This window comes from Anticarsia gemmatalis, chromosome 9, assembly GCF_050436995.1.
Source record: "Anticarsia gemmatalis isolate Benzon Research Colony breed Stoneville strain chromosome 9, ilAntGemm2 primary, whole genome shotgun sequence".
NCBI classification, from domain to species: domain Eukaryota; kingdom Metazoa; phylum Arthropoda; class Insecta; order Lepidoptera; family Erebidae; genus Anticarsia; species Anticarsia gemmatalis.
This window is the reverse complement of record NC_134753.1, coordinates 13831334-13853876: the sequence shown is the minus strand read 5'-3', so window position 1 is coordinate 13853876 and position 22543 is coordinate 13831334. Positions and strand designations below refer to the sequence as shown.

The 22543-nt window shown below is 39.1% G+C and overlaps 1 protein-coding gene across 8 annotated transcripts in view; it reads left to right on the top strand.

The window, feature by feature from the left end:
- Positions 1 to 21262, top strand: part of Rtnl1 (reticulon) — a 30809-nt gene extending 9547 nt beyond the window's left edge. For 2 of the 8 annotated variants that reach the window (XM_076118177.1, XM_076118182.1), the window contains exons 2-7: positions 901 to 936; positions 12677 to 12884; positions 17915 to 18016; positions 18367 to 18473; positions 20265 to 20370; positions 21044 to 21262. In XM_076118177.1, coding sequence (XP_075974292.1) covers positions 901 to 936; positions 12677 to 12884; positions 17915 to 18016; positions 18367 to 18473; positions 20265 to 20370; positions 21044 to 21098 — 614 coding nt within the window. In that variant the 3' untranslated portion in view covers positions 21099 to 21262. Of the gene's footprint in view, positions 1 to 634; positions 791 to 900; positions 937 to 11509; positions 11669 to 12047; positions 12082 to 12676; positions 12885 to 17914; positions 18017 to 18366; positions 18474 to 20264; positions 20371 to 21043 lie in introns of those variants that run through there. The other 6 variants (XM_076118178.1, XM_076118184.1, XM_076118180.1 and 3 more) reach the window with 5 other exon arrangements.
- The last annotated feature ends 1281 nt before the right edge of the window (positions 21263 to 22543 follow it).

The following is a 22543-nucleotide window of genomic DNA, read 5'->3' as shown; positions in this document are numbered from 1 at the left end:
ACAGATTAACTCGTCATGAGAAGTACAGGCGCCGTAGTATTACCGTAGTGTCTGCACACCGGCGCTCGTAGCGTAACAATGAGTATAGTAGCGTGCTCGCGGCCCAAGGGTCAAACGTTAATTCTGTTAGTTGGTAACTGTCGAGTACATGAGGCGAATGCACTTTGCAGGTCAGTGCAGCTCGCCTCTGACATTATTTCATGTAGCGCCGCTGACCCGCCGCCGCGGACTGTAAACAACATGCATAGGTACTGCACCCGTTATCTTCTCTTACTTATCTGTCACATACTTACTTGTACTCATGTGTTAACACTTAACTACTGTACTTATTTTATCTATTGCACTGGAACTAACCGTAGGTATGAGACTAACCGCACGGGAACCTAACACTTAGGAGTAATCGATGTAACGTAGTAAGCTAAGACATGTAGTGGTGGTGGGTTGCGTGTGTCACGGGGCCGGCCCGCCGGTGGTCGGCGGTGGCGGTGGTGGTCGGTGGCGGTCGGTGGTGGTGCAGCAGCAGTGTGGGGGTGACGGGATGGCGCGCGGCGCGCTGGTGCGCATGCGTGCGGCCAGGGCGCTGTGCGGCGCGGCGGGCGCTGCGGGGGTGCGGCGCGGGGCGCGCGGGGCGGGGGCGGGCCGGGCGCGGGGCTGCGCCGCCAGTATCGACGCGAGAGTCGGGCGCGGCGCGCGCTCCGTCCGCCGCCTTCTTTCCTCCTCACGCTCCGCGTTACGTAAATCGCCACCATGACGGACTCCGGACCCTCCCTCTGCAGCGTCCTCAACCCGCGTAAGTGTCGCCGCACCCCCCCGCCGGCCCCCGCTGCGCCGGCTTCGCTTCGCCTGCTTTCCTCTCTGTCTGTCGCGACTAACCCGCTAACGCGCAGCCTTCTATTCCAGATGCCTGGTTCGACCCGCAGAGGCTGCACCCCGAAGGTGAGTGGTGACCGCGAGCGGAGGGCAGAAATACGTTTAGGTGGCGCGGCGCCAACCGGGCCGCCCGGGCAGCGCGCCTCGCGCCGGCCCTGCGGCCCTGCACCGCGAGCCAGCACCCTCACCTAGTGTCTCGTGAGCTCAGTGCGGTTCGCTCCAGCAGCAGTGATCGATCGATGTGGTGCCAGTGTACATACGCGCCGCGTGGTGGTGGTGACGGTGGTGGTGGACAGGGGGCGGCCGCGCTCTCCCGCCGGCCGGTGACAGAACAATAATAACTCCGCGTGCCGAGTCAAGGTTTCACGAGACCGTCCCGAAACTATCTCTATTATTCAATAATGAGAATGAACTACTTGTGACGAATTGCGTCACTGCGTTGCTTTGCAAACAATAATTGGCACAGGGACACTTTTATACGACGCTCGATCTAAATCCTAGTAGCGTCCACGTTCGCTCGGAACTCCGGCGCGGCTCGCTAATTGTCTAGGACCACGTCGGTGATTGAAAAATTCCGCTGCACCTCGTCTAGAGTATTTATATCTGTCGTATGGGACAAAAAGGTGCAAATAAGTCTGCAGTGCGTAACTAGCTAATTGTGTGTCGTCACGGCTGCGTCGGCGACCCTCGCGGCGTCCACAGTCGGGTCGCGTGCGTATATAATTATACCGGTGCGTCTGATCGTGTATATTGTATTGTAGTTGCGAGTGGTGGTCGCGCTTGGTCCACGTCGCGGCCCTCATTAATAACGTGTGTTGTATGTGTGTCGTGTGTGGTGCGTGCGGCGCGCATGCGCTGCTGCTCACCCTGCACACTTCAACTCACCACTGCCAAGATGAAATTAGACTCATTTTAACTGACACTGAGGCCGGTTTCTTGTGATTTATAGCGATCGACCAACCATCGACTTCACAGCGTTCTTGATTCACACTTGATCATCATTCCCAAGATCACTTGTTAATGAGCGAGTCTCGTTGGCGACCTGTGACGGCTTCTTGCCAAATTGATCCTCTGCTATTGGCATAATCAGTTGACAATAATTTTCCACCAGTATTGGTTGATTTATAATCTTTCCAATACATTTTTCGATCATTGCAGCGTTCAACTTGTTATATCTAATCACTGCCAAATTGTGAAGAGGATGAAGGCAATGATTTTCCCTAGTGACACAAAACATCTGATTAGCTGCTACAGCAAGCAATCAGACATGTTTATTTGCCAACAAAAAACAAACTAGTCATTCAAGTTTATACGATATTCTTAACAAACACTATGTTTCATTATGTTCCATACAACGTTACAACGTTAAAGATTGGCCAGTAGGTTGACAGTCGGTGGCGGTCACCGGGCGCTCCTCTTCGCACATCACTTACGCTGGCCTAATTCAATTAGGACCTAGCGCTCTACGCTCATGGCTCTACACGTGTCTCTCTTTGCTACGTAGCGAATCTAATGCCTCATAAAATATCATGAAATATTGCCCATACTTCTCGACAATCTTTTTAAGTCCCCATGGGAGTCTCGGTGGCCCTTTATGGAATATACCACCGAAATTTCTGCTGATAGGTAGAGTGGTTTCCGGGTCATGTTATCCCGAATCCGATCGAAAAGGTCTGTCATGGAATTGTTTTACATAAATTACGTCGTCTTTCAAACGTCGCCTTCACTCCTACCCTGTAGACTGTTGACTGTACAGTACTCTGAATAAGTGATCGTCCCAGTGAGGTTTGAGTCTTCGCAACGGAACGGTGGTTTCCTTTGTTTCCTGGTGGTGTGCGGCGCCGGCGAACGAAACCCGATCCCTCGCTGGAAGGCCGCATCCTATATCCACACACGCTGCTACTCGCCACTAAGTATCCGTTACCATCGCCTTTGTAAGACGATGCTATCACTGTTTAAATATTATTATCACATTTTACTACATATTTTACGGGTTTCTGGGACTGTTATTGGGTTATTGGTTGAAAAAACAGGCTTGATTTTGGTATATTCATCAAATGTTGCAAAATATCGTTCCTCTGGAACATGGTATCAAAAATCTGGCGAAATCTGAGTTACTAAATACTCAGATACTCTATAATTTACTCTGATTCTTTGGGAATTGCTACATTTAAGAAGTTCAGTTAATCCCATAAGACCGATTGACAAATGAGCGAACATATTAAACAATAACAACATGTAATACGGACACGGTGCGTGTGTCCTTGGACGGTACAATGTAATGATCGTACACAAAAACCAACATAAGTATAGTGTAGTTAGTTATGATCGCCATCGGCATTGTTCCTGCTACCTGCCTCTACCAAGTACCCAGTAGTACGTGACCTCACTCACAACTCGCACTGATTTCATCTGCATTCTTATTGGTTTCACCTTGATCTGCTACTCACTAATTGTGCTCCTGCAGCGTTACATCACCTCCACTCAAGTTAATGATGCTTCCTTCACATACACACGGTAATACCCTAATAACGACTTATCGATCATCTCAAAAATATTGTTCTATTTCGAGTCCCTTCTATCGATTCCAATTATTGTAAAGAAGTAGCACTTAATCAAAATAAAGTGTATATTTTCATTAGTGAACGTTGATAGGTGGTCGGTAACACGTGCGTTTCCTGTTCCCCCGACTGTGTCGCCGGCTCGCGGCCACGTGGTGTTTCATAACAACTACTCCCGTACACGCTATACTAGCTATAGTCATGGGAATGCCACATGCTTATTTTAATCTTGTTATCATTATTTTTGGAAGTGGAACAACCGGGGACGTTTCACTGAGATACGCGAGTCGTATACCGACCTGCGCATTCTGACACTCTTTTAAAACTATTCGTTGTACGATTATGGTAAAGTTGTAAGAAATTAATGACCGTTTTACTCTTTTAAAGATTTTAATTATTTTTAATTAATTACAAATGTACACGGAGTAATAAATAACATGACGCATCGAGTAGCCAAGTCATTAGGAGTTCATTAATAGTTATTTTCCGCTAAGTGATTACAGACCGATTCGTTGTTACCGTGTTCATATTTACACAGAGTTACGATGTTTGTAGTAGTCAGTAATGGTACTATTGGTGTGGTGCATTAGTGACAATCAGTTGCAGCCCGTGGGGAGCCGGGAGTGTTATAGATTGTTATGAACGGTTTCCCGTGGCACAGTCCCGCCTGGCCGCTGATTGTCGACAGATAAGCGCGCCGCCGGCCAGATACTAGCTCACACCTGTCACACATAGATACGCGCCGTGTCACACGTCTCAGCGTAATCTTATTAGTTTCGTAATGCTCATACTTCACCTGTGACTAAACGTCGCAGGTACTCCGTCCATCTGATGCTATTTAAACATTGATTGTCGCCATCGATCGTTCTTCTACGCAACCTGTCGAGATTGCCAATCGACTTAAACACGTAAATCGTTTTCAACGACAAACTTTCAAGTTAAATGATGAAACTTAAACAGATTGATAGAGTTTTTATAGAACGTTTCACATAATCAGTAGAAGTTTTTGTAAGTATTGTACAACACGCAATCCTGTGTTACATTTGTATCAGTTTTTGTTGTATCACCGTCAGTTTGCTTCAGACGATATCGTATCTAGATGTATATCGGTTTCGCAATGAGGTGTTATCGATGTGTTTAGACATCGTTATCGGCGAGACAAAGCGTCGTTATTTCACCTTATCTCAGTTATTAAGTGTTTCCATTTGTTCAGAACTATTGTGGTCATATATTTTAAAGATCCACTTAAACAATGCTCGAGATTTTATGGGCTTCCTCGCTCTTCCATTTATATAAGATTCTATGGAGTAACATTCCGTTCTGTCAAACGTTTTTGAGATTAGTGAATATAGTGAGCGTGTGAGGAATGTTTGGTAGATGTAGAATATGAGTGTGTGATGCGGAAGGCGCGGTGGCACTGCGTTATTTTTACCGCTGTGTGACGCCGCCTGCCGCCGAGTGCCGCCTGCTATTGTCTCTCTGCTCGGTACTTTGTGATTTGTTGTGATGTTCCCGTCATTCAACATCAAAGCGCTTTTATTGGGGCAGATTCAAACTCGACACACATTACACTGGCTGTACACGAGATGTATGTCATTTCGAAAACATTTCTGGGCTACCAGTGTAGGAAAATTGAACAAATTGTCAACCATTTCAAATACTGCAACAATAGACACCCGTTTCTCGAATCTTGTTAGCCTATATAGGTATGTATACCTATTTAATTTCCCTGCGTTTCGGTCGAATGAGCCAGGCATTGTTCTCGAGATTACTGCACAAACCAATATAGACGGACCTTACGTGTAGAATGGAGTAGAAACCTCCATAGAAATGTGACTAGTAGAACCTGTATGTTCATTCACGAGAGGGAAGTACAGTTCCGTCTGATCGGGTTAGAAACGGCGCAGGTGCGTCATGCACGGAATCGATTAACAACATGTAATATGCAAATAAGGTAGTTGAATACCAGACGTATCAGCTACTCTTTATGAAATGTCCAAAACACATTTTAGTATGGAAAGACGGTATAGTGACGTCATAGTCTCGTATTTTCGTTGATATCAAATGAGTGCCTAATAAAATGATTCAGTCTGTAATCATTGCAATTTCATCATTATTTAGGAAAAAAATTACATAGTCTGAGCATTTTAAATGAACCTTTTACAAGCACAAGTTTATAAATTTTTCGTTAATCCAGCAAAGAATGTGTGGTCCTGGAACATAAAGTAGACCTCATTCATGAACATTATGAACAAGGAATGTATGCTAACTAATATGTAAGTAGCTAGTGATATCTCTCTGTCGCCAATAACGCCTACGTATCGACAGTGACAAAAGAAAATAGAATCGTCTCCAGCTCTAAAGATAGCTACTTTAAACTGCGGCTTGTGTTCTAAACTATTTATTTCCAAGCCAGTTGCATTTGCTGTTCGGAGTGTGATCGGCATCTCAATCTAACTTATTTTGGGGACAAGTATCTCGTTAATCGTTCTCTAATCGTCTTGATAGAAGTATTGTGAGTAAGAAAGAAGAAATACTATTTAGAGTTTAGACCATAAGTCAGTAAATTTTACTAAAGCAGACGCAAATATTTAGCTGCTTCTAACAAATAGTGCCTTAGTTAGAGTATAACTCAAGTGAGTACCTACTTTAGAGACTACCTTGCTGTAAAATGTTCCATACTGTGACGTCATGTGGGTTTTCCAATCATAGAGAATGAGCAGGTACTGATAAGGTAATGAGCTAAATTGACATTCTCTACAAAATTAACAGCATGTAGAGTCAACGTCTAGTTTGTGTAACCTTCAATATTTATCTTAGACATTTTTATAGTCAAGCGGAGGTACCGTCATAGCACTAAATGCACCGGCATGACATTCATTCGACCGTTTTTATGTAGTCAAGATGACATAATTGATAGAGTACACTATTATATTGTACACAAGACGTACCTTGCGTGACTCACCACTGTTTACTTGATCAGAACACTCTCGACGCGAAACAGTTTAGATAAAACTTCCAAACAGGGGAACTAAATCCTTGATATTCTTTCTACTTCTCAAAAGGGTAGGCAGAGACAAAAAAACGCCACTTGTTACGATCTTTACAAACTTCCCTTGCTTTATTCACATCCATACATCTTGTCATACAAAACGCCGGTTACGAGTACTACGCACCTGATCTTTTTGCAAGACATCGCCGATATGATCTGTGTTTGTCTTGAATACTACTTATATTATAAATGTCAAAGTTTGCATCAATAGATAAGAATGTGAACATGTTTGTGCTTTAGAAAACTAGTAATCTGATTTTGATATTTGATAGACCAACTTGTTACCTAGAATAACATGTTAGTGGAATAGTTTATACCCCACGAAATTTTCCATGCCGACGAAACAGTTCGACATTCACAATATTGCGATATTTTTCTAAGCTTATGATTAGTTACTAGACTATATTTTGTATCCTAAGCCCTGATAATGTTTAGTTATTTATAAATTCAGTAATCTCTTTATTATAGCTGATAGCAACAAGACTGAGGAATTAACATCCAGTTTTATTCGGTTTGGCTAATTGATAACGTAGAGCTTTAAAAAAACAATAGATAATCTTTTTGTATCTAAGCGGAACTTTCCCTAACATTCAAATTTGGTAGTAAAAAAAATTGTAATCAATTTTCGTTTTCACTTATCACAATCAAATCATATCGATAGTCGCTCACTTGTGCTACCACTAAACCTATAATATTTAACATTAGTAACACAGAAACCAGCAGCCTACTACAATTCAGCTTCTATACAAAAAGCACTCCTCTTACTAAGAGAGTAGATACCAAAATGGGGCATGTCGTATAAGACGTTTTATAAAATGTGACCGCACGTCCCCTAGTCATAAACAAAGTTCAGTAGGGCATCGTTCCCTGCAGCGAGATAACACGGTGACCCCAATCCTCCCCACCAATTACATTACTCCGTAAATACGAAGAAGCTTTCACCCTCCATGCTATAGCTATCTTAGATATGTAGCTATCTATCTCCCGTCGTCCCATAGGAAATGAAATCATTTTTCTATTAAATGAACGCCCTCTATAGGCGTTTGAACTTCGCAGTTGAAAGAGACTGGCTGGTTATAAACTGTCCTAGTCTACCAGTTGTCAGGCCTAGACAATAGGCTTTCAGATCGCTTAATCAATTAAGGTCGACCGCTAACCACACAAAAGAAATAATGGAAAAGAGTATAAAAGAAGACTCGGAAACTTCGACTGAACGAAGTTTTATACATACTGATCGCAATGACCCTATTAATAAGGGTCAATTATAAAAAGGGTCATTGTTACCCAATATGAATCAATAACAATCAATAATACTTATAGTAATTGGTTCCGTAGAAGGAATAAAAAGTATCGTCGTCTCCCACCTCAGTTTACCTGTTCGCGTCATAGATGGCGTTAGGTGTGCGTAAGGCACGTTAATGATTTTTAAACTCTAGCTCTCTTTGTAGCTTGACCTGAAACCCTTTACAACAAAAGAACATTTTAGTTCCCAGTTTTTCTTGTCATTAAGACGAATGCCTTACGTTCAGATGTTGAATAAAAGAGTTTTGTGTCCTATATCTCTCGACTCTCAATGTATCTTGTGTGTAGTGAAATTATGTCACTAAATCGGCTCATTATCTGTCTTTCTTCTGAACCATAACTATGTGGCTTGTTTAAAACTACAAATTTAAATATAAAGTCATATTTAAAGCATTCAAATTCGACAGAATACAATAAATTCAAAGACGAAAGTGCCTGCTATCTTATCAGTATTGTTAATTATAATACAAACACATGTGATCGTGACAGAGGTCGGGCGCTTATTGCTTACTTATTAGACGAGCGCCTCGTTATCGTCCTAGTAACATTCGCTCTCGTATTGATAAGGTAATTACTGTGCGAGTGCCATTGACCGAGCAGCGCCGCGCTCGCAGTACGCGCGCCTCTTGCCAAACGCCTAAGAGAATGCTCTTAGCAATGCATATCTTCGCGTCACTTGTACAAACTCTACTACTCGATAAATCCATTTATTTATCAATCTAGTGACAAGTTACATTGGTCGCTAATTCGGGAAAATAGTGGACTATTTTAGTACTTAATGTGATCATGAGAATGACTGGCAAAATTCTTTATTACTTACCACAAATTTCGCTAAAACATTTCATCATCATGTTATCAAACGAAATCGGTATGCAATGGAAAAAGTATAAGCAAATAATAGTACTAATTGATAAGATCAATATCTTAAGATAAACAGTCTGCTACGGTGTATGACGGAAGTATTTTTGTTATAAAGATATGCGGGCGCGCAGGCGAGGCCCGCGCATGCGCCGTGCGTGTCGCGCATCACTGGCGCACGGCCGCGCCATCAATCGAAAGCCTATGAACACTTTACAATCCACTTTCAGCTTCATTATAAATTGCATCTATTTATACCAGCACACTTGTTTATTTTAGAAAGTTTGCGCAGATTCGGATTGATACGTTTACATTTATTTTGCGTGTCGAAAAGTATGTCATTAGTTCGAACACTTCAGTACATATAAACGAAAATTGCTTTCGAAACAGATTGATAGAACCTTCGTCATTCTTTAAATACGTAGCAAAAATAACTTAATTATTAACATAATAATAACACATTAAATAAATACCCTATTTCTACTAAGCAATTCGTAACGTAACTTCCAAATCGGTAATTTCAGCCTCGCGGCAACACTTGCCCAAGTGCAATGTTGTCACTTTATTTCGTGACACCGCTCAACGAGAGCCTTAAACTTTCAGTTTCATTGTACGTTTACATAAGTAGTAAGTAGTTAAGTAGGAACTGGTTTCATAGCAAGTATAAGTAGTACCACTTACTTAATGTTTGTGGTCTCACTCACTACTTGTCATATTGTTAATGCACTTCTTGTTAGTATTGTCGTCTATGTAGTTTTAATAGTACAAGTCTATCGCGTCGTTTATAATGATGTTGCACTAGCATGTACTTACTCATTATGTTCTTGAATTCCATAACCTTGATTTTTTTCTTTTCCTTACATTGGAATCTCCTAAAGTTCCATATGAGTCTCCTATACTCCTAAAGAGCCAGTGTCTAGTCTTGCCCTATTTGGCCGAATGTTCCGTTTTTATAGGTACAGAATGATTGTTATGATGAAACTTATATTGATAACTGGTATTATCTTATTACTACGTTTCTATAGTGTTCGGTTTTACCATCTCTTGGCATTATCTTAGAGTTTCTCGCCAGTCCTCACTGGCTTTACATTCCGTATTGGCGATAAATTATTTGGTACAGTAACGATCAAATATATTATTTGATTTAACTCTGAAACTGGCAACGTCGAGATTGTTATAAATTATAACGTCTGTTCTTAAATAAATTGGATTAAGACTTCTAACCAGCCATAACCGTCTCACTGCAGAAGTAATTGGTACACTCCAACATAATTCCTACTTTTATTTTATGGCCTGGTTTGAGCTCAACTTAGTGTCAAATTAGTACAAGCTACCCGAAGGCCTTTGACATGGCATGCCGTATACAGCCGGGGCCCAATTTTTTACGTGCCCTCCCAAGCACGGAAGCTCTAATTTCAAATACTAGTAAGCAGCCGACAATCTATGAACTGCCTACATCAAGCTTCTCACAGATCTTCTATCGACAAAAAGCTATGAGGGGCGCTCATAGCTTTTTGTCGATAAAAGATATAACTCCTACTTTAAAATATTGTACCGTGATTGATTTCCGTGATCACGTCTTCTTCTTGATTGACTTTTTTAAGCAAAAATACATTATTTCAAATTCTTACAACCGACTAGTAATACTAATCAGTATGTGATGTGAGCGTGCACGGGACGTGTTCTCGGTACAGAACGAGGGTGTCCATATAAGTATGCGCGAGTGGGTGCCGCACTAGAGCTGATGTCACTGCTCACTGCCATGAGACATGGGGCTCATGCGTCTGTCCCGCTCACAGTTACGTCATTGCTCACCTATGGCGCTGATATTATTACCTGATATTAGGATTTTTTGTTTATGCAGTAATATTATGTTACTACACATTTTGTGACTCCACATATCGCTATTTTTCCATAAAACCTTTACAAAAAATTTCTAGTAATCTTGGGTGATGCGAATGTGTTAAGCTGTGGACTTTACTTCTGTCAGTTTACCTTTGGAGGAAGATTAGTGTCTTTTCGTTCTTCTCCTTTTTTTAACTTTCAAATAAGCACAGATATGGTGTATTGGACATTATTCCAAAGAAAATACATTTAGATCTTCAATTTTTGATACCTCGTCTCTACCTTTCTATTGATTTGTGCTTAGTTTCTTAATTATCATAAGTATCGATGATATCATTCGGACAATTTAATAAATGTATTCAATCCATGCCTATCCCAAATATAGCATCATGAGTCAGTACAACGTTCGATTTGAACCCATCCATCAGTTTGGAACAGGCATCTGTTTGATCATACACATACATACATTATATCTCGTTGTTTCAATGTATCTCGGTGCCCTCAGTGCCCCCGCTGCAGTCGAAATGTTCAGTTATTTACATACGGGAGCGGTTGTGAGTGTTGTGAGTTATCGCAGCCATCAAGTTCAATGTTTCAGCGATACTACTCCACGCAAGTATGTTGCGTTTATGAATTACTAGCTTTGTGCTGCGAGTCTGCTTGTCAAAGAGCTGTTTTGTTCGTTTTGGGAATTGGTTAATAAACCCTTTGTTCTCAAGTAACATAACATATCGTATAAATTTGACTTTCTCAAAAATACTTATTAGTATCCAGATAAAATAATTCAATATGCAAGATATTCAATAATGTGAAATGATTTTTTCATAACATCATTTTAGCATTTTTCTTGACTGAAACTTACTCGTAAGTACTATTTGATAGCAATTACTCGGTTCGCATCAAAATCAGTAGATACGCGTTGATGTCGATCGTGACAAACAGACGGATAGTAGTAATGTTCGGTAACGTAAGAGGGTAAGAGTGTCGCGTCGATAAAGTGACAGGTCGGTAGGTAGTTGCGTGGCAGAGCGGCGCGCTGACCGCGGCGCTGCGGCGCTGACGTGCCGCCGCGTGGCGCGCCCGCGCCGCCTGCGCCGCGCTCACTCCGCTGCCATGGCGCGCCCCAAGCACTCGCCGCGACACGCCGCGCAATACGACGACCTGCCGCCCCGAGGACCAGGTATTGCCACCCTCCTGCACTCCACCGCCTCTCGGGACCCGTCGTCTGAACCTTCTCTACCACCCGCATCGCTCTACAGAAGTGTTTTAAGTCAAAAAACGAGCACATCTGGTACCGTGAGTTCAATATCGATACGTGGAACGGAAGCCTCGGTCGCACCGTGCGTGCAGCCCGGGACGACGTCCTGTGTACGACCGAGTGCTCCTGAGCGTGCGGCGCGCTCCTTCTCTCTCATGTTTTGTTAGAATTCTTAGTGTAATCTTATCTACGAGTATATTGCCGGTGTCGTGCGCACGCCGCTATAACATATGTTAGGCACGGTACGAGTTATTGTGTTATTAACTGGCTAATATCGTGAGATGTAAAACGTTCGTGTCGGTGATAAGTGGACGCAATGCGACGGAACACTAACGGTAAAGTGTAGCGCCATTCGATTCACTCCGCTCCATCATATTATATACGGTTCATTTGAAACTATCTGTGAGTTCATCTATTGATAACGGTTAGGTAAAACGAAAGGCGAAACGTTCTCATCTAGACCTCTGTCACGATACAAGGTAGAACTGGCAGACTGGCGTTATTCGTGCGGTGATTGTACTGATTGTGATGACGCAGTAGCTCCCTTGTGGATGATCGGCACGGAAACAGGTTTCATTGAGTACTTTCTCTGGGAACTTGTTTACATCTCAATATCGATGCGTTCAACATTTTTGTGAATGTTTCCTTATGCTTGTAGCAGGAGATTGTTTTAAGTTTACCTGTGTTATAGCTTGCCAGATTGTCAAATATATGATTTTATTAAAACTTTATGTCATCAAAACACAACAGCGAGAGGGTCTACATCTTTTGAAGATCTTCTTGATGTTCAAAAACTCATTTCAAAATGACTCTACATTTCCTTGATTAACAAATCTCAGTCACATCAAATTTCCATCTGGCAAGCCTGAGACACATTTGAGGAGCCCAATGCTTGATTAAACTAACGTATGTTATGTTACGTGTGTGTAGTGGAGTCCCTGATCTACTGGCGGTCGGCGGCGCACAGCGGCGCGGCGCTGGGCGCGGGGCTGGCGCTGCTGGTGGCGCTGGCGTGCTGCTCCGTCGTGTCCGTGGCCGCCTACGCCTCGCTGCTGGCGCTCTCCGCCGCCGTCGCCTTCCGCATCTACAAGAATGTGCTCCAGGCGGTACAGAAGACCAATGACGGACACCCCTTCAAGTAAGCACCATTCACTTTTACCTACCTAGCTATAATAGTTAATAGTCAATCCAGATAAAAGTTGTATTTTGAATTACAGCACTATTGTATTTTTAGTGCGACAGCATAAAGTTACACGATGGTACACCTTCTTCGATGGTAAAAAAGGCCTATTACGATTATAAAGTGCGACGCTAGCACCTCCGAAAGTAACCGATCCTAAGTAGGTCATTAAGTTGAATGGTATGTGTGTAGAGAAATGGTGATCGCAACACAATGTGACTAGTTAGTGAGTTCGTTCCCACGTAGAGGTAATGTGGAGTTATCTATATTGTTTTCTTGATGTTAGAAGTACCCAAGATGTATAGTCCATTGTAGGCAGACCTTTAACTTAAAACGTCAGCAGTGAATAAAAACCACTCTACAATATTCTATTAACATGCTAGTTAAGGCAAATGTGTAAATTTAAAAGTATTTGTAACCGAAGAGTTTGGAAGAGATTCATGTTAAATTACTTACTTCTAGAGATTGAAAAGTCTGTTCTGGATGTTGTAATTTGTACCAAGTCAAAGATCTTCATGCTTGGCCAATTTTATCACTTATATTATCAAAATTTTATTACAATAGGTATACTTTATCAATACCAAAGTTAATGAATTTACCGTCAGATTGTTAGATTTTGAAAAGTAAACATAAAGAAACACACAAAGAAAACCAAACAAAAAAAAACTGTCTGTTTGGAAACTAGATCCATACAAAAGAACGTTTAAATCGAAATATCTCGATCTACTTAACACAAGACTTACCTGCGCAGAAAGATATTTGCCATTTAAAATACAATATAGATTGTTATTATTATAATTCAGTGTATTTCAGTTGCCACATGTGTTTGCGATAATATCATGTCTATACATATTTATGACATCACACGTCTTTGACTTGGAAACTTTTAAAATTACATAGTGGTTTTGATAAATTAGATTTATAAAGAAACTGTTTTTGATACAGTTACGATATAATTAACTAGCTGACCCGCGCAACTTCGCTTGCGTCACCTAAGAGAATGGGTCAAAACTTTCCCCGTTTTTGTAACATTTTTCGTTGCTACTCCGCTCCTAATGACCGTAGCGTGATGTTATATAGCCTATAGCCTTCCTCGATGAATGGGCTATCTAACACTGAAAGAATTTTTCAAATCGGACCAGTAGTTCCTGAGATTAGCGCGTTCAAACAAACAAACAAACAAACAAACCAACAATCAAACTCTTCAGCTTTATAATATTAGTATAGATTGAGAAACAAGCTATAGAGTTGCAATAAATCATCTCAAAAGTGATAAAAGGTTTAAAACTAGTTTATTACTATCATTAATTAAATCAATGTTTAGAAAAGTTATAAAAAAGTCCAGTCTCTAACTCTCGTGTTCACTCTATAACTTGATTTTGCTAAACTTAAGGTTCAATGAACTGTGTAGGCGTGTATACTCATTTGTGAATTTTTACGGTATGCCATATTTTGTAGACAACACACATAGTAAATACATGCGCATTTCAATATCCAAGCGCTTCTATCTTCAAACAAAAAGTTTTTAAGATTGACTTAGAGAGAGATAGAACTAAACGATAGTTTATCACTTATCTTTAGTAAGAGTTAGGCGGTTAAATTACCAAGCATCACCTGCTATTTGAAATAACAAGGATTAGGCAAGTAACAGTAGCAACCTTATCCACGATAGGTTATTGGAAACGGGCGTTAGAGATAGTTTAAACTATTCAAATGCAACATGACAAAGAAAATCTAGAAAAGAATGAGTCACACACAGCTCGTATTCTAAAACTATAGCGAATATTCTAATGTGAGTCGTTTACTGAAATATCGTTCATTGAAGTATGTGTTAGTGGTGATGTGAATTAACACATTCAACACGCCGACAGTGGACGTGGCCTGCTGCCAACTGTCGCGGTGGTCTATAGGCTTATCACACGGCTTTCCTTAAGCTTTCATATCCGTTAGTAGTTCCCTTGTTGTCGTTTAATTGAATCGGTTGTTTGTCTATCAAAGATGCTCGATAAATTTGGAATAAAGAGTTCTAACAAACTGCTTAAGTTTTTTCATTCATACCTAGCCAACTGGCCAACAACAGACTGACGACAAAAACCCGGCTGAACTAAAAGAAGCTAAACTGTTAATATTTCATCACGCAACCTGAAGTTACCTTACATTGCTCAGGTAGAAACGCAGCTGTGAGCACATGATGGAAGCCCTACAAATATTCTAACGTTATTCCCAACCCGCAGCTAGCTAGTCTAGCGGATTAAGGCCTACTTGACTAAAATTATGCTTAATCCATAAAAAACCACCTATGCCTAAACCTACAAGAAAAAATATTATAAAACAGTACTCACGACTCGTTTTACGATCCCCTATTACGGTAAACATAAAATATGATCACATTCACAAGTTTTATGGCCACATCGTTACGTATCGTGGACTTTATACAACATTACCTGCGTGTTCCTGTGTACTACTGTGTATTTCTGTGTATTTCTCCAGGGATTACTAACAGATGTGTTACGGGCATGTTTCATGAAACATCCCGGTCATTACTGTTCAGGCTACAAGCCCCGGGACGGTCGGAAATGGAATGGTCTGGATTGCAACGTTATGCTGCGCCAAAAATATTTCTTTCTTGAAGTAATTTTCTTGATAGAGTACATTTGAAATAACTTTAAAGTTTATTTTCCATACTTTAACATTTACCTTTGGAATAGTGGTAATTATTGCGATACAAGTTACTTACATCAATTTTTGATTAATTATTTGGATGTAAAAAGACACAGAAAACCTATTAGTATGAATTTAGTAGTAGTTGTGTGATTAGTGTGTGAGTTCACGTGTTTGTTCCAAGTAATAATATTCATATATTTCTGGTCACGGCTCAAGTTCGTTTCGGCTCCGATCACTTTGAATGCTCTTCACAACAACTCGACACATTCTTACTAAATATCTTGAAATTAACTAAAATTAACCTTACTTATTATCTTTACTTACTTTAAAATGATAATACTTATACTCTTTTAAAGTTTCTTAGTGTAGGAAAGAGTCTTCAACAAGGGTAGGGGTTTATAGATACTTATATTTTCCGAAATCCGCAGAATTTGATTGATAGTTTTTCATTCCATCGCCCTGATCTTAGGAAGTTAGTACTCCAATTGGGAAATTCTTTCTCCAATAAAAAGTAACATTATTCCCGAGACCAACCCTAATCTTAATCTCGGAATTGTCAAAGAAACTGCGGCGTTCCTTACTCTGTGATAAAAGCTGATAGAGCAGGTTCATAGATGCTAAGATAACCACGTGTTGGAGAGCGTAGACCCGACCATGTACAATATACATAGTATATAACAGTTCACGTGTATGTGTTTACACAGTTGTTCAAATCTTACGTAATTACAATACATCTCTTAATAGATTCATTGTTGAAAACCTTATGTATGTTGCTTGAAATTTTACATGTGTTTTGTTTTAACAATAGGCTTTGGAAATTTTTCGGCGCACTTGAGACAACAATTACCCGTAATTATAAATATAAGTAAAAATATTTTTTTACAACTAATAAAGTATAAAATCCCTACCTCATTTGGGAGTAGACAATTGCCCAGCAGTGGGACAGTAACAGGTGAAAGTAAAAGTATAATACTTCGGTTTGCTTGCGTGTAAAGCTTTTTCCAGGAAGCTTTTCGATCGAGGTCTGCTCTATTAATCTCATTTATATCGTCTCAAATACCTGAAACTGTAATAAAGAGTTAAGTAAGCGTTATTTACGCAATCATGTTATAAATTAGCACACTAGGTTTTTTGCCAGTCATACATTTTACTTCTTTGAAAAGATTAGCAATATGTACATTTCGTCATGTGCACTAATTGTTCATATCTGCAATTTCCTCATTATATGAACCTAGTCATCAAACATGAACACAAAGTAATAGTGACTTTATTCTTGTTAAATGAGATTCACGATCAATAATTATTATAATGAGTATGTAAGTAGGTTGATAAGTTATCGTACAGATGCTGACATCACTATAGAAAGTTGCTGATCTGTTAAACGGGACTTGACGTACAAAAAATATTGACACGTTGCTTAGAACAACATCATTTATTGATTTTAAAATGTAACTAGCTTATGTTCGCGGTACACTTCTTAAATAGTAGTCTATGTATTTGTAATCTATTAACCATGACAAATATGAACTATGTCAGCTCATCACCACGGTCGATGCAACTAGATTGATTATAATATTATGCGAGAGTTTAAATTTGCTAATGTACTAGAAGTTTTAATGTGCAAAAATGATGAACATTTTCAAATTATAATAGTTCGTAGTTTATGACTAAAGATGATTTTAAAAATGTGAATAAACGCGTTTGCAGAAGTATGAAGCAGCATATAATAATATGTAGCTAGTAGTAGGTATGTGACGTGTAACCCGAGAGCCGGCTGACCCAGTTCGTTCAACTATTGATTTTTCACCGTTCGCTCAAATACTGCTGAAGTCTGCACCAATTACTTGATACACTATACTACCTACTTCTACATACTTCTTGTATTACAAATTGAAATGTATTGAGATATTTAGTTGTTTCGTATTGCATGCAAATAATATTATTGCGAAATGTTTACAACTTAGTTAAATACAGTTAGGCTATTATGATGAATAGAATACGGTTCAATATCAATTACTTACAGCAGTTATAGAAACACTTATTCTACATTTTTACTGATTCAGGATTTTACTTTTCCTTCAAAAAAAGTTTTCTAATGATAGGAAAACTGAATTTCTCTACATTTGTTGCTAATTTGGAGATTGGGCCTGAGTCGCACAGTATCTATTAGTTAGACATTTGCTTGCAATGCTCTTCGGTTTCTGAATCCAAGAGACGTCTATACTGTCAAGTCTAGATTCAACTCTACTGTTATTGATCCTTTTACCTATCATAACAAAGGTTGTATGTGACGTTGTATTAAGTAGTGTGTTGTCGTATTCCAGATGGTTGTTGGAGAAGGACGTGAGCGTGTCGGCGGAGCGCGCGCAGTCGCTGGCCGCCGCCGCCACCGCGCACCTCAACGCCGCGCTCGCTGAACTGCGCAGGTACATATACATAAACATACGAGCACTTGCGTATACGTATACGCAGTAGACATTATCAATAGTGAAGTCTTTCCGGGGGAATCTTGCAGAGTCTTACCTTATTACTTTCTAATAGGAAGTAAGGATTAATACTAAGATCATTTTTTGCTCTGAAATAAATTTATGATCAATACAATAAGAAGAAAAAAATCTCTATTCTGAGATGTTATTTATTTGTCTGTTTTTCCTTTGCTACCAAAGATATTCTTTTTGGGTTATTACAAGTTTTTCTGCCTTTATATTCACTCAGAAGTTAATACCGATATGATAGTAACAGTGTGTTTGACGTGTTGCGTGGTGGTGTGTTGCAGGTTATTCCTGGTGGAGGACCTGGTGGACTCGCTGAAGTTCGGCGTGCTGCTGTGGTGCCTCACGTACGTGGGCGCCTGCTTCAACGGCATCACGCTCATCATACTCGGTGAGCATCGTCCACTAAAACAAACACATTACTACCTACCTATTTATAACAACCTACCTACTTATATCTATACAAAGACTAGACTAAGGAAGCCTTAGAAAATATTTTACGTAAGTAATTGCTAAATAGTAAGCAATCATATAGAATTCTAGAACAACTGAGTAGATGCATGTTTTAATAAAACACGTTATTGATGCAGAATTAGTCATGTGACTCTATATGTCTAGTTATTGATCAATTCTGCGAATCACGTGTACCCTAACTACTTGACAATTAACACATATTCTTTTACAAATATCGATGTATATACATTATACATGTATAAACTTACATCAACAGTTCCTACCTGTCTCGTAGGTATATTGCTATTAAGAAATGTTTGAAAAGGAGTACATAACCTATGTTAGCACTTCCTTTTGTCAAAGGACAGCTTTAGGTTTTTAACGACTTTTCCAAAATAGTGTAATCTCCCGCGATACTTAGCAATGCAATGTTAACGCTCTCAATACCTTGTCAAATGATCGCACGATAATAGTCAATATGAACCGTCTGGATAAAGCTTCATTATTATTATTATTTAACCCAAATTATAATCCGAATTATTTTGAAACCGTTCATTCATCTTTAACACAATACATGATGGAATATTAAGAAAATTCCAATATCTTTGAATTATGTCGACACAGAATGATTTAAGCTATAAATGTGTGATACTTATCTGCTAGATGTAATCTAAAAATGTACCGATATTAGTGATTATGACCATTACATGATATAACGTCCACCGAATTACATCATTTTAAGATATTTAATCACTATAAAAGTGTCTGGAACTAAGCAAAGTATCTGATTAACATAAAATTCATTAGACTTCCAATAGAGTGTGGTCGTATTTTTGATGCGTTTTCATAAGTTCATACGTGTATCTTGCAACACTTGACTGTGTCGTGCGTATACGTGCTAATAACTGCGTATACGTCCATATGACATCACTATAAAGACACACCTAAATATGACATTTGACATTCAAATTATTTGTGTTGTTAATAAAGATGATGTTAAACAATGCCGTCTAGATCTTTTCTAGACAGTTTGTATCATATCACGGGTGTCACTTTGATAATTGTTCATTTGTTAGTCCATTTCAACTTAGGTGCATTCTACGATGATGTAACCTCTAATAGTAGCAGCATGACTATAAACTGTTTATTCTAAATTCTATACGAAATGTAATACAATCCCACATTGGCGTCCAGAACGCAAACTATTTAAAATAAATATGCGACATGTATTGCTCCACAAATAACTGGTACACACGACGTTATGTCGTTAACATGACACCCAGACACGACAGACAGTATATTAAACATAAATTATATTCGTTTTATCTATTCGTTCATTTCTTGAAAGTTTCTAGTACTAAAATATTTTTTATAAATTCAGTCGTCTCCAATGGGCTGTGGAATAATAGAAGGATCCTTATATGCTTCCACAGACTGAATTACTAATTTTGTTTAAATGTCTACCAGAGATGTTCATTGTACATTGTTACGACACAAAGCGCTGAGAATGATTCTTGTTATAAAAATCTAACAAGACTTTATTGACGCATTAATCTTACCTTGTTGTTTCGGACACATCTAGTAGGAAATCTAAAACCAAGATTTATGCTAAGTGCTAAAAATTAGATATGGTACGATGTGTGATGCAATCATAATGGTTGCTGTTGAAAGCAAGTGGGTGTGTGTTGCTATTGTGTATATCTATAATGTATGTATGTTTGTGTTGCAGGGTGGATAGCGTTGTTCACGTTGCCGAAGGCGTACGAGATGAACAAGGCGCAGGTGGACGCCAACCTGGAGCTGGCGCGCGCCAAGATCAACGAGATCTCCTCTAAGTGAGTACACACACGCGATACACAATAATATCTGCCATTATTGTATGTAATACATATCTGCCATTGTTCATGTGGCGCCGTTACTTCGTGTAGCGACCGTTGAACATTTTCGGACATTTAATGAAATGGTTCTTATGAAATCCGCAAGGGGCGCTGATCACTTTTTACAAATTACAGTTTTAAAAAAAATACTTTGTTATTTAAACTTTTAAATAATTGTGACTTTCGTTTCTAATATAATATACTGTGTATACGAACAGTTAGGTGTTACAATGCAATTGCGTTTTATTAATTTAATGACTTTTTACAAATTGCTTAATTACCTCGTTATTAGTTTAGTGGTATTCCAGTTTCGTCATTACGTAATGGATGCATTGTTAATTGAAATTAAATGTGCACGACGCGTTCTCCTAATTGATATTAATTATTTTAAATCACTTCACAACGATCATAATTAATTGAGAATATTTTACAACTACTTATGACTCTACATTTACGTTTTATATAGACACTAAACGAACGTACCTATTACTGCAATGAGATTTTTTTTAAACCTGTTGATAGTTCCCCAAAGTATTTACTTGAGTCGCTCGTGCCCAAGTTCTTCATGTGCCGATGTATAATGTATAATGTTAAGGGATGACATATTAATATGCGTGTGCATGTGTTGCAGGGTGCGGGCGGCAGTCCCGCTGGGCAGGAAGTCGGAGAGCGAGAAGGACAAGTAGGGGGTTCCCGATTATTAGCGCCGAGTACTTCTCACGTTTGTTATATTTATTATTATGTACTATTAAAGATAACTACTTTACGTGTAAAGCTTTATGAGACGAGTCATGCGGAGATTATTGTATTTGCTTTTTGAAATTTTAAATTAAAATAACTGTCGAACCGATTGTTGTGTTTTATTTATACTTACTATGTTTTATACCTACCTGAGTAATGAGGTCTTTCCGGAGTACGAGCTACATTTTCTTCATAAAAACTCTGACGAAGAAGTAAACAGTGCATTGTCAAGCGTAGGTACATATCCCTATTTGTTATAAACGACGTGTAATTGATCTTTCAGCAGACAACAGTAGTTCTATCCTTGAATCATATCAGAGTGGCTATGATTTTATCGGTAAAAACTTAATGCATAGGTATAACGTAAATATTTTTGTCAGAATAAAAAACCTATTCACTTTAACAGGTACCTACGTAGATTGATACAAGACCGAACCTTATCAGAAAAATAAGTATTAAATATGATATACCATTTTAATACTTATTTCCTGCTTATAATTTTATACATCGAAAGGATTAGGTGATGTCGAGATACCTAACTACCTAATGACTCCTTGTCAACTCAAATAAGCAACAAATTTTACAAGTAGGTACCTATAATCAGCCATAATTTAATTAACTTATGAGTGACTATTAGTTACTAGTTAGTTACCCGTAATAGAAGCAATTTACCAGTATTCATTATGTACTGTTAATAGTAATGCAGTGTTTTATTCAAGTGCCTAAGAATTACCGTAAAACATTAGGTATAGGTAATACATAATATCGTTTTTTATCGTATACCTGCAAATAATCATGTTCACTCAAATTATACACAAATTGAAAACAAGCAGCAATTACATCAGGAGTTATACTAGGTAGTTACTGTAGTTAGGTAGGTTTTTAATTCAAGTAAAATTATATCAGAACTTAGTACGAATCATTCGATATCGTATCTTTAAAGATACGTGATATCTAAAGCACATCGTTTTAGTTCTAGAAGCTCCGTCATAAATAACGTATGTGGAGAAAACTTCCACAGAATTCCACCCCCAGAGATTTTCACGTAGCTGTACACTGCCGTACCTATTTATATTTTTGGTAGTAGGTACAAAGTCAGAAGACGTGTATAAAACCAGTTGATATATTATGATCGCATCTTGTCTAAACCTTTACTTAGAAATTAATGAAAGCAAGTCCCTACGATACGATCGACCGTAGATATCGACGTATAATAAATAAACAGTGACTAGTGGTTATTACTACAGACAGAGCTAAGCAAGGTTGAAAATAATCATTTTGCCTGTAGATACGCGTGGAATCAAAGTAGGAGAGTTGTAATCGTTATGTTGTTAATTAGTTCATTGCTTATAGTTTACGATATTACGTAAGTATGAAAGTTGGCTTTTTG